The sequence below is a fragment of the Spermophilus citellus genome (genome assembly GCF_964194105.1).
Source record: "Spermophilus citellus genome assembly, chromosome: 11".
NCBI lineage: Eukaryota > Metazoa > Chordata > Mammalia > Rodentia > Sciuridae > Spermophilus > Spermophilus citellus.
The window spans coordinates 92170265-92182732 of NC_138192.1; the positions used below are offsets into that span (position 1 = coordinate 92170265).

The following is a 12468-nucleotide window of genomic DNA, read 5'->3' on the forward strand; positions in this document are numbered from 1 at the left end:
TCTCCTAGGTAACTATTTATTTATATGTGGTTGAGGATCGAACCCAGGACCTTGCACGTGTGAGGTGAGTGCTCTACCGCTGAGCCATAACCCCGGCCCCTCTCCTAGGTTTTATAATAAATGTTAAGCATGTATCCAGATACACTATCTTTCAAGTATTTTAATCTACAGGCTCTCCTCCATTCCTTTCTTTTCCTTTCATTTTTTGAAGAAACCAGACCATTTAACCAATGTTTGTGACAAATTCTCAATATGTATTTTGCAGACTACATACTCAGTCCATCTACTTATTTTTATCAGGTGTGTAAAATGTTATTACATATCAATACCTATTGATAGGTACTGGATAATTTTCAATTTTTGCTATTATAATGATGCAAGAACATTTAAGTATGGATTTTGACACACTTAGGCTAAATATTTGTACAGGACATTTACAAAGATCAGGTCTTGAACAAAAACTATCTCAGAATCTTCTCACATCAATGCCATTAGGATGATGTAATTGAATTAACAAATGAAAGGATATTTCTTCCTACCTGAAAAACAAGGCACTCTCAAAACCTGAAAACAACTATTGGTTCATGAATCAATATCATTCATGCAAAAGGGGAGAAGGGGAAAAACATGGGCTTTCCAGTGTTAGACTCATCTATATATGTTTTCATTAATTCTAAAGGAAAAAAAACCCACTCTTTTCTACAAAAATAACACCAACAATTTTTAAATAAAACCTAAAAAAGGTTTCTATAAAAAGAAACTTATGTCAGGAAAGATTAAACACTAGAATCAGAAACAAAATTCTCATACAATCCAAAGTGTATATGAGGAAAGGATGTTGTGGGGAAAGGGTAAGAATAATAAAGAAAGGGAAGAAGAAATGTTTCTAGCCAGCACCATTACATTCTAAAAGGAGGAAAGGGGATTCAAAGTTAGTTAAGGTTTCCTTAAATCTTCACTGCACATTAAAGAAAAATAATAGGTTCACATTTGGGGCTGAGGTTTTGGCTCAGCGGTAGAATGCTTGCCTAGCATGTGTGAGGCACTGGGATTGATTCTCAACACCACATGTAAATTAATAAAATAAAGGTCCATTAACAACTAAAAAACATTTTTAAAAATAAAAGTAATAGGTTCACATTTATTTCTATTTTCAAATATTTTCTTAAGCAATTAGATAAAGTTGCTTATTATTTTAACTCCCTATTCTTAATGCTTTCCATGGGCACATATGAAACTTTTCACTTAATTCTCAAAATTATCAAGGATTCAGGGATTGGGGGGACCAGCTCAGCGCAGGGTGTGTGTGTGTGTGTGTGTGTGTGTGTGTGTGTGTGTGTGTGTATGTGTTGTGCAGTGGGGAAGGGAGGCAACGGAGGGGGCCTGGAATGTTACACTATTATCATGAATTATTAGTCCTGTTTCATAACCCTGCCTGCAATACTGCCATCAGTAATATACTTCCATCACTCAAAGAAATAAAAAGAAAGCATGAATCCAGTTGGGCACACCGGTAATCCTAGCCAATTCAGGAGGCTGAGGCAGGAAGATTGCAAATCCAAGGCCAGCCCCAGCAACTTTTTCTTTTTTTTTTTTTTTTTTTTTGTGAAACACTGTCTCAAAATGTAAAAAGTGTTAAGTATGTAACTCAGAAGTAAAACACAAACACCCTTGGGTTCAATCCCTGGTACTCTCATGCCCTCATACCCCCCTCCCCCAAAAAAGAAAAACTGTGACTCTATTGGTTCTCTTAGAAGGGTCACAGAAGGACTGCTTGGGATTCTATCCCTGGATCATGTCAAAGCTAACACTGGGACCCAAAAGCACTCAGTCTTCAGGCTCTGATGACAGTCCAGTTTATCTTCCCTACCTCAAAGTGGGAAGTTTATGCCCCATGTCACCACAGTACCCATGTGATCTGGCTGTCATGTCTTTCCCCCTCTGTACACATGTCTAAATTTGTGAATTACTACACTGATAAGTTCTTTTTCAAGGAAACTCCTCAGTCCCAATGTATGTCAACTGATTAAAATAAGAGTAGAAAGGGATAACATAATCTTCACATTTCCATCTTCACCTTAGCAATAACTGAGGTACAATTTGCAATAGCTACTGAGTGCCCACTCTTCTCAGAAGCTATACAGTACAGTAGGCAAGTCAATGAAGCCAGTCTTCTGGATTCATATCACACCTCATATTTACTAGCTGTGTGACACTGTGTATGTTACTTAGTCTCCTTGTCTGTCAGTTTCATAAAATAGGATGAGGCCACAATCCTTTAATTCAAGAAAATGTTCTTTTTTTAGATAAGTAATATAGTACATATCATATACTATGTAAACCACTCCAAATGAAGCCTGGGTCAGAACATTATGATCAAATCCTTCTGTGTTTCTGCACCAAACCATGAATAGTCACACTAGTTAGGACAAAGATAAAAAGAGCTTCAAATATGTTTAGATCGGGGCTGGAATTGTGGCTCAGTGGTAGAGCACCTGCCTAGCATGTGTGAGGCACTGAGTTCGATCCCCAGCACCACATAAACAAAATAAAGATATTAATATATATATTCAGGTACAATTTTGCCACTAAATGCATTTATGACAAACTAACAAAATATTTTAGTTTAGAGGTTTTAAAACTGCAGTATACCCCACAGGACTATAAGAATTAATTCAGCTAATAAATACCAAGTACTTAGAACAGCACCAGGAGTACAGTTAGTGCTATAGTACTTATTTTTTTTTTAATATTTTTTAGGTGTAGTTGGACACAATGCCTTTATTTTATTCATTTATTTTTGTGTGGTGCTGAGGACAAACTCAGGGCTTCTCACATGCTAGGCAAGCGCTCTACTGCTGAGCCACAACCCCAGCCCCTATAGTACTTATTTTTATAACCTGTTATTTCTTATGTGAAAGGTACTTGTCAGTCTACATAAGACATATGAAAGGGAAAAAGAGAATTTCTTCCTTACAAACTGATAAACTAAGGCCATTTACGTTTGCAAAGTATCAGTACAATAATTACTACCTTATAAATTGACTACATGTCATGTACTATGCTAGATTTTTAAATTTATTATATTTATCATTTATAAACACTCTTTAGATAATATTATCTTGATTTTATTTATTCATATATAAATATATATATGTGTCAGATATATTATATATATTTTATATATGAAATGCATATTAAATATATATAATTAAGTAATCTGCCTAAGATGAAGAAGTAGACCCATTATTTAAACTCAAACACTCATGCTTCTCCATGCTTTTTATCATAACCTTATGTCACCTATCATAACCTTATGATAGGAGGTGACATAAGATTATGAGGACTCATTGTTCTCAATGAGTCCCAGCACTCATTGAGAACAATGGTATACCAAGGTCAAGGAAACCTGCCATGCCAGTATTTTTCTACTTGTCTAAAAATGACATTTTAAGTTACATATCACAAAACAATAAGGCCAGCTAAACAAAGGCCAAACTTACCAAATGTTGCAAAATGATATTGGTTCTTCTGAATGAGTTAAACCTGAAACAAATGTAGAATACAATGAGCATAGTAATGTGGACAGTCATATCTCAATCTACAAATACTATATTGCCTTTTGCTTAAGCCTCTTCTAGAAATTATTAGAACAAAAAGTTAAAGAAAAAAGATTTAACTTATTCACTGCTGATAAGTTTAGCAATCAAACAGTAGAGCCTTTTTGAAAAAGTTTGGCAATTTCTTACAAAACTGAAAAACTAAATATATTCTTACCATATGATCTAGCAATCCCACTCCTTGACTCCTTTTTTTTTTTTCCTTCTCCAATACTGGGGATAGAACCCAGGGGCATTTTACTCCTGAGTTATATCCCCAACCCTTTTAATTTGAGACAGAGTCTCACTAAGTTGCTGAGGCTGGTCTTGAACTTGTGATCCTCTCTGCCTCAGTCTCCTGAGTCGCTGGGATTATAGGTGTGTGCCACTGTGCCCAGCTTCCACTCCTTGTGTCTTACCAAATAAGTTGAAAACTTTTATCTATAATAAAATCTGCACATGAATGTTATGTTAGCTTCATTTATAATTGCTCAAAATGTGGAAGTAACCAAAATGTCCTTTAATGAGCAAAGTACAATCCAACTTTGGGACATCTATAAAATAGACTATTATTCAGCAATAATAAAGAGAGATTATTATGTCACACACCCAAAGGGGGGGGGGAGAGTGTGTACTTCTGTGTAAAAGTCATCAACTTGAAAAGACTAATACTGCATGATTTCAAGTGTATGATATTCTGAAAAAGGCAAATCTATGGAATAGGAAGATCATTAGTTGCCAGAGGTCTGGGAGCAGAAGGGAAAGATGAATAGATGGAGACAGGAAACATTTAGGGCAGTGAAAATGATCATGTTATACTGTTACACTAGGTACAAGGCATTATACATTTATCAAAATTTTCTGCTCAATTTTTCTACAAACCTAAAATGCTCTAAAAAATAAAGTGTATTAATTTTTAAAGTTTGGTATGGAAGCAATAAAATAGGCATTCTCAGACACTGCTGAGAGAAATATAAATTGGTACTGCTCTTCTAGTAGGAGTTATGTAAATATAGATCCACAATCTTTAAAAAGATTATCTGGGCATGCTGGCACTTGCGTATGGTCCCAGCACTCAAGAGGTTGAGGCAGAAGGATCACTTGAGCCCAAGAATTCATGGCCAGCCTGGAAAACATGCAGAGACCCTGAAATATTAATAAGGAAAAAAAAACATTCTGAGGGGCTGGAGATGTGACTCATGGTAGAGCATTTGCCTAGCATGTATAAAGCACTGGGTTTGGTCCTCAGCACCACATAAAAATCAATAAATAAAGGCACTGTGTCCATCTATAACTGAAAATATTTAAAAAAAAATTATCTTCTACCTAGTAATTCCACCAACATTTGCAAGGTTTGATTTATAAAGATGTTCACAACAATTATTTACAAAAATGAAAAACTAGAAGCAATGTAAAAAGTAAATAGAGTAATTTTTTTAATTGTGTCATTTATATACAACAATTACATGAACACTAAAAATACTTATTTAAAAATATTTAAATAATATAACATGGAAAGTATGACAGAAATTACATAAAGGAAGCAAGCTACAAAACAATAACAAGACATTCTAATTTTTTAATTCTAAAAATATTAGTATAGGAATACAAAGTTAATATACACCTTGGAAAAGGTGATCAATAACAAATTTCAGAGTGGCAGAAGGTGGGGGAAGCTGGAAAGGTGCACGAAGAAACATGTAATGTTGAAAACTATATCCAAAGGATGATTAGAGAATGACCTACACACATAAAAGTTCACCAAGCTACAAACTTCAGAATGGTGCATTTAAGCACCTTATTTAAATCATGATTAAGAAAATATAAAACATGGGGGGAAGGTAGTGACTAGAAGGGCCATGAGATGGGCTTCCAGGATGATGTTGTTAGCTTGTCTCCTGATCCCCAGTGATTTTTAGAAATGTTTAGTTTGTGAAGATCTCATCAAACTGTATCTTTATCCTTTGGGCCCTTTAAAAAAGTTTCCCCCAAATCACATCTCTTGCCCTTGAAAAACTCACAATGTAGTGACAGTACATATAAAAATACTGAAGTTAGAATGTATTGAGATACATGCTTCTTGTTTAATAAGTCAGATTTAAGATATATGGAGAGAAGTCAAAGCTGGAATCAGCCACAGCAGACTGAGAAGGGCATACGTGCAGATACATACACTATCTAGTGGAACTAATAATTTTCCAGTTTAGTTTTTCAAGGATACTTCGAGATTATAGGAGGAGCAATAGCAATAGCCTGAGGAGATTATAGGAGGAGCAATAGCAATAGCCTGAGGAGATTATAGGAGGAGCAATAGCAATAGCCTGAGACTTAAAAAAAAAAAAAAAGATAATATGATAATTGTTTCCACCTATAACCACATCTGAAGATGCCTGAATTTATAAAAAATATTTATAATCCAAATGACTATTCAAAATTTATATTTACTTTCCCTTTATATTATATTCAATTCAATCAAGCCAAAAGAGGGGAAACTGCCTATTTGTTCAAATCAGTTACACTTCATACTCCTGGAGTAGCATATTTTGAATTTGCCTTATTACAAATATTCTTATCCTAGTCCAGTGACTCCAGTCTGCTTTCACATTAGAATTTACCCAAAGACTCTTATTCAAAAAAAAAAAAAAAAAAGTCACACCAAAAACCACTTAATGAAACTTGAGAGGTGGGTTATAGGTATAGATATGACAACAACATGCAGACAAATTATCATTAAAATGAACACTTGAGAAAAATTAAACTGAAGTGACAGATCCTAGCTTATTTTTTAAATAGGGTTTTCATACAGACTTAAAATCTGAACCACAATTGGACTAACATAAGCTTTTTTAAACTTGAATCAATTTTATCTTTTTGGAAGTTTTAAATACTAAAAAGTTTAAGAGCTGAATGTACCTAAGCATGCTCAAGGCCTTAGGTTCAATTCCCAGAATCAAAGGAAAATGAAGAGCTTTTTTTTTTTTCAATGCAGAATGACCTTGAATTCCTTAATGAGGTCAGCAAATGAGGTCAGCACCCAAAGTCAGCTCAAAGTTAAAGAAGGAGTTTCCATAGCAAATCTAAGTAACAGTTTAAATATTACCTGTGACAAAAGAAGAAATAGGTAAACACAGGCCCATCTTCAAGTCTCAGTTTTTTTTTTGTTTGTTTTTTTGTAGTGTTAATACATTTTATTTTATTTTTTTTTAATTTTATTGTTGGTTGTTCAAAACATTACATAGTTCTTAATATACCATATTTCACAGATTGATTCAAGTGGGTTATGAACTCCTATTTTTACCCCGTATACAGATTGCTGTGTCACATCAGTTACATTTCCATTGATTTACAAATTGCCTTTCTAGTGGTATTCTGCTGTCTATCCCATTCTCCACTGTCCCCTCACCCCTCCCCTCCCCTCCCCTTCTCTCTCTCCATCCCCTCTACTATAAATCGTTTCTTCCACTTATATAATTTTTCTCCTACTCCTCCTTTCCTCTTATATGTAATTGTGTATAACCCTGAGGCTCACCTTCCAATTCCATGCAATTTCCCTTAACTCTCACTTTCCCTCCCACCTATCATCCCTGTTTAATGTTATTCTTCTTCTCCAGCTCTTCGTCTCTACCCTGTCCTTGGTTACTCCCCTTATATCAAAGAAGACATTTGACATTTGTTTTTTAAGGATTGGCTAGCTTCACTTAGCATAATCTGCTCTAATGCCATCCATTTCCCTCCAAATTCTATGATTTTGTCATTTCTTATTGCAGAGTAATACTCCATTGTGTATAAATGCCACATTTTTTAATCCATTCATCTATTGAAGGGCTTCTAGGTTGGTTCCACAATCTTGCTATCGTGAATTGTGCTGCTATGAACATTGATGTAGCAGTGTCCCTGTAACATGCTCTTGTTAGGTCTTTAGGGAATAGACCGAGAAGGGGAATAGCTGGGTCAAATGGTGGTTCCATTCCCAGCTTTCCAAGAAATCTCCATACTGCTTTCCAAATTGGCTGCACCAATTTGCAGTCCCACCAACAATGAACAAGTGTACCCATTTCCCCGCATCCTCGCCAGCACTTGTTGTTGTTGGACTTCTTAATGGCTGCCAATCTTACTGGAGTGAGATGGTATCTTAGGGTGGTTTTGATTTGCATTTCTCTGACTGCTAGCGATGTTGAGCATTTTTTCATGTACTTGTTGATTGATTGTATGTCCTCCTCTGAGAAGTGTCTGTTCAGGTCCTTGGCCCATTTGTTGATTGGGTTATTTGTTATCTTATTATCTAATTTTTTGAGTTCTTTGTATACTCTGGATATTAGGGCTCTATCTGAAGTGAAGTCTCAGTTTTGAGATAGAATCTTATTTCACTCATAGAAAAGTTAATCTAAACCTACCAAACCCAAGTGCAAAAGCACTCTGTACAGCATTTATGGGTCACAAAAATCCCTGGACCAATTATTACAGGAAATCAACAAAAAACTAAGTATTACTAAATTCCATGCCAGATTATTTTTAATCATATTGCTTCCATCTAGTCCAATTTATATTCAAAGTACCTAAAATCTGGTTTGGGGACTGGGGATGTAGTTCAGTGGTACAGCACCTGCCTAGATGAGTGAGACCTTGGGTTCAATCCCCAGCGCTGTAAAAACATAAAATAAAATTTGGTATTAGCTTTTATACCTCAAAGTAAGTACTTGAAAAGTTAGAGTCTCCAAGTAATTCTGAATTTATGGTTTTCTCTTTTCCTTCTATTGGTTCCCAAACTGCCATCTGGTGGACAGGAAGAGGCCATGCACATCTCAGAGACTGCTAATTTAATTCTATGAACAGGTGTATTTCAATTCTTTCAGGTGATGTCAAATTGTGTCACTCTACACTGGTAATTTATTAGAAATGCAAAGTATCTGTCCCAATACAGACCTATTGAATAAGAAATTGTGGGAGTGGGACCCAGAAATCTGCTTAATAAACTCTCCAGGTGATTATGTTGCATGCTGAAGTATAAAAACAATTGTCTTAAAGGTACGGGAACTTAATCATTCACATGATTAAGCCAATGAATCAAAAATAGGCTTACAAAATTAAACAACACCACATGAAACTATCCAAGCAAGAAGATAATATCATTATATAAGTAATCACACCAGAATTAAGGTTATTACACCAGAAGTAGGCAAGATGTAAATAGGGCAGAAAGTCAGGTCCAGAAGACCAAGTAATTCAAGCAGGAGCTGATGAAGGAGAGCAGCTGTAGAAATAGAAAGGAATGATTTATTGAGTTATGAAGTAAAAACACAGTGAAAAATAAAAGACTTATTTCAGAAATGACTCCAAGATTTCAAATAAAGATAGTTAGAAGAATATACTGAAAAGATTGGAAAGGAAAACAACTGGTTTGTAGGATAAAATGTGAACTTGATTTTTTTATTTCAATTTGTACTGATAATAAGGAGAAACATTCAAAAACAAATGGAGAAAAGAGACTGGAGCCTCAAAGAAAAGTTAAGACTAGAGGCAGGAACTCACATATACAGACAATTGTGGAGGCATCAAGTTTTGGTAAGAAATAAAAAGAAAGCTGCAATTGGAAATTAGTGGCCAGAAGTTGCTATCTAGGTCTGAAAATGTGCTTCTTGGTCATTATCATTGTTGTTGTTTTTTCATTCAGCAGTGTTTCAAAATTATACATATTTAAAAACCAAAAGATTTCACATAAACATGCAGTTTCCAGCTTTTCCAGAAAAACCAAAAGTAGATATAGAAACACTATCTAAATTCTGGAATGACAACAATGTTGGGGGCTAAGGAACTGCCTCCTTTAGACAGAGCATTCTCCCTAGCTTACCAGCACCCAACTGCCATCATCTAGAATCACTAAACACATATTTTCAGCCTCTGCACTTGGACATGTGCCTCCTAGAACACTGGGGTGGGGAGAGATGGAACACATAATTGAGCTTCTGGACACCTAAGTAGAAGGAAAAAAGAAAAGAAGCAGCCAAAGAGCAAGAACCCAAACGTATTAGTTAAGCAGAGCAGATGGAAAAAAAAAAAAAACAATGAGTTCTATTAACAACTTAAAGATCAATCCATTTAGGAGATTGACTTTGACTTCCTCTATCTAAATCTGGCTCTCTCATATCTGAGCCTTTCCTTTAAGATGCTTATCAGATTTGGTAACTAAATACCACTTTTGTCCAATTATCTGTATCATATATGCTATTCTTACAGACTTTAAGGGACTTGGATAAGGAACAGTAAGAATACCAAGTAGTCCAGATAGCTATAGGATAATAGAATTGCCTAGAACAGTATCTCCTGCAGCTGGAATGACGGTAAAATGTTGTATTCATGAAATAAATTGAAGCCAAATCCTTGCAATCCAGGCCAGAAAATTTTATTCAAGTCCATGAACACAAGAGTACCTCTGAGAGCTTTTGAGCAGAAGAATGGCAGGCACTAAAGTAAAATTTAGTAAGATGAATCTAACAGTCTTGTATGAACCTACTCAAACTGGGATGAGGGTAAATTCATCAATCAACTCTTTGCAAAATTAGCAAGTGATAAATTGAGTCAGCAGGAAGAAGTAAGGTTTGGAAGTATGGGAGAATTTACATAATTTTAGATATCTAGAAGACTGATAGTGCCAAGAAAAACAAATGAGTTGTAAAGGTTGCAATTATGAACAAACTTATATTCGAAGGGCAATCAAAACATTCAGATAGTTGTAACTAGCACAAGAGCTCAGGATAAATCAGGTTAAACAAATGTAAGTTATCGTTAAAGATGATTTGGGGACGAAAAAATGTACAAGGACTGAACTGACACTGAATCAAGACAAGCAGTGGAAGAATGGTAGCAGGAACATAAGACAATGCTAGAGAAGCCAAAGGAGGCCATAATTCAAGAAGGATTGCCCAACAATATCAACCATGGCACACAGGCCTTTTTACCTCTCAAAAACACTCTGGGGCATCCTATTCCCTTATACATTTGTGGATTAGGCAAACTTAGACTGGATGACCCAGCCTCAGGTCCTGTTTTGTTAGTATAATACCCACTTCAGAGCTGGATCTGGAAAATGCATATCTAAACAAAATCTCCAAACTAGTCCTGGCTTCATCTAATCCAGTCTGCATCTTGAAATGTGGGGGGAATAAACCCAAGATGAACAGTGGGAACATATTCTTACCCAACTAAGCTAAGATCAATAAACTTGTCTTGTTTATCAAATAATTTGGTATTTGCTTACATCAAAAAAGCAGAGGCAATGAAATATGTACTGACATTCTTAGTATTTACTAAGTTTCTCCATGAGGTGATTAGAAGTACAGGGAGGAATTTTAAGATACCAAGAAAACAAAATGTAACTCTTCAAAGCCTAACAAACATTTGAGAATCAGGTCAATGGATACAATGTCAGACCAAAAGACACTTTTTACTGAAACAATAACTATTCTTCAAAGAAACGCTATGAATCCCTTTGCAGAAAATCCCTAAAGCAAATTCTCAAGCAGAAATAACTTGTGGAGGAAATAATAAATCCCCCTTCAAGGAGGCACAGCTGCTACGTGGTATTATTTAAGGGCAGGCAGTAGGCCTTAAAACTGATGCTGCCTAATTTCCTATCATTAAAATGATTGCTACCACAGTTGCTGTGCTGAGCCCAACCTGCAGTGAAGAGCACTTTTAAAAAGTTAACGTCTTCACACATTCCCCACTAAGTCACGTCAAATATCCTCAACACTATTCCCCAAGTTCCAGACCCCTGTAACAACGCTGGAATTATCTAATAAAGCCAACCAAGGCACACACCACCAGCACAGGTGCAACAACTAGCAAAGCACGTCTGTTAGCTGCATAAAACGTGACACACGTTAATTTACTCTAACTTGAATCCCTACATGACCCAAAACTGTACCCCACCTTTAATAAATGAAAGAAATAGAGGCCAAAAGGAAAAAAACGCCGTGGCTTATGATTTAGGAGCCAGTGACAGAAAATGGAGGTAATGCTGCAAAGATGTTGCTGAAGGAAGAGAAGCGGAAACCTGGGCAGAGGGCGTGGGGGCATCAGAGCATGCAAGCCGGGTTTGAAGGCTGTGCCTACAAGTGGGACTCGAAACTTGGAAGCCAAACAGTCGGCCACCCATGACCCTTTTCTCACCTGGGCGAGAGTAGGTGATGAGCCTGCCCTTGGCACTTACCTCGACATTAGCCTCCACACGTTCTGCTGTCGCATCGCCAAAAAAATCCGGAGCTAAGGCAGCTAGAAAGATGCACGGGATTTGCGCCTCACGACAGACCTGAACAGTCCCAAGCCGCCCGACACAGAGGACAAGTCCTCCAAGATGCCAGAGCGGCCCACGGCGTCTTTTCCTCTACGCTACGCTGAGGGGCGGGGCAAGAGCAACCACAGGAGGAAATGGATTGAGCGACGGGCTGGGGCGAGGCCAGGGTCGTGGGCGGGGCCAAAGCGAAAGCAGAGAGAAAGAGCTGAGGCGCAGCCGTAGGAGAGAGGCTAGAGTTGACTCTGTCGGATTAGCAGGAAAGAAGATTGCCCTCCAGAGGCGGTCTTGGGAAAAGCCCAAACAGTCTTGGCCAGCTGGGATTGATGTCAATGACTTTTCTGAAATTTTAATGATTTTAAATTAAAAATGTTATTTAATATTCTTTGAGAATAAAGCAGATGAAATATCGATGTAGTTTATTTTTAACCCAATATAGTTGAAATCCTTTCATGCTAGAATTGGAACATTTGCAATTTTCTTGGGATCAATTATACATCCCCCAATCTTTCTCAGACAAAAATATCTGATTCAGAGGTGATAGGTCAGGAGCGGTGGCACGCCCCTGTAACCCCAGCG

The 12468-nt window shown here is 36.7% G+C and overlaps 1 protein-coding gene across 1 annotated transcript in view; it reads right to left on the reverse strand.

The window, feature by feature from the left end:
* HIBCH (3-hydroxyisobutyryl-CoA hydrolase) overlaps positions 1 to 11990 on the reverse strand; it is an 82341-nt gene extending 70351 nt beyond the window's left edge. The window contains exons 1-2 of the mRNA XM_081260477.1: positions 11809 to 11990; positions 3504 to 3546 (exon numbers count right to left, since the gene is read on the reverse strand). Of these exons, the coding sequence (XP_081116603.1) occupies positions 3504 to 3546; positions 11809 to 11843 (78 nt within the window). The 5' untranslated portion in view covers positions 11844 to 11990. The remainder of the gene's footprint in view (positions 1 to 3503; positions 3547 to 11808) is intronic.
* Positions 11991 to 12468: the final 478 nt, after the last annotated feature.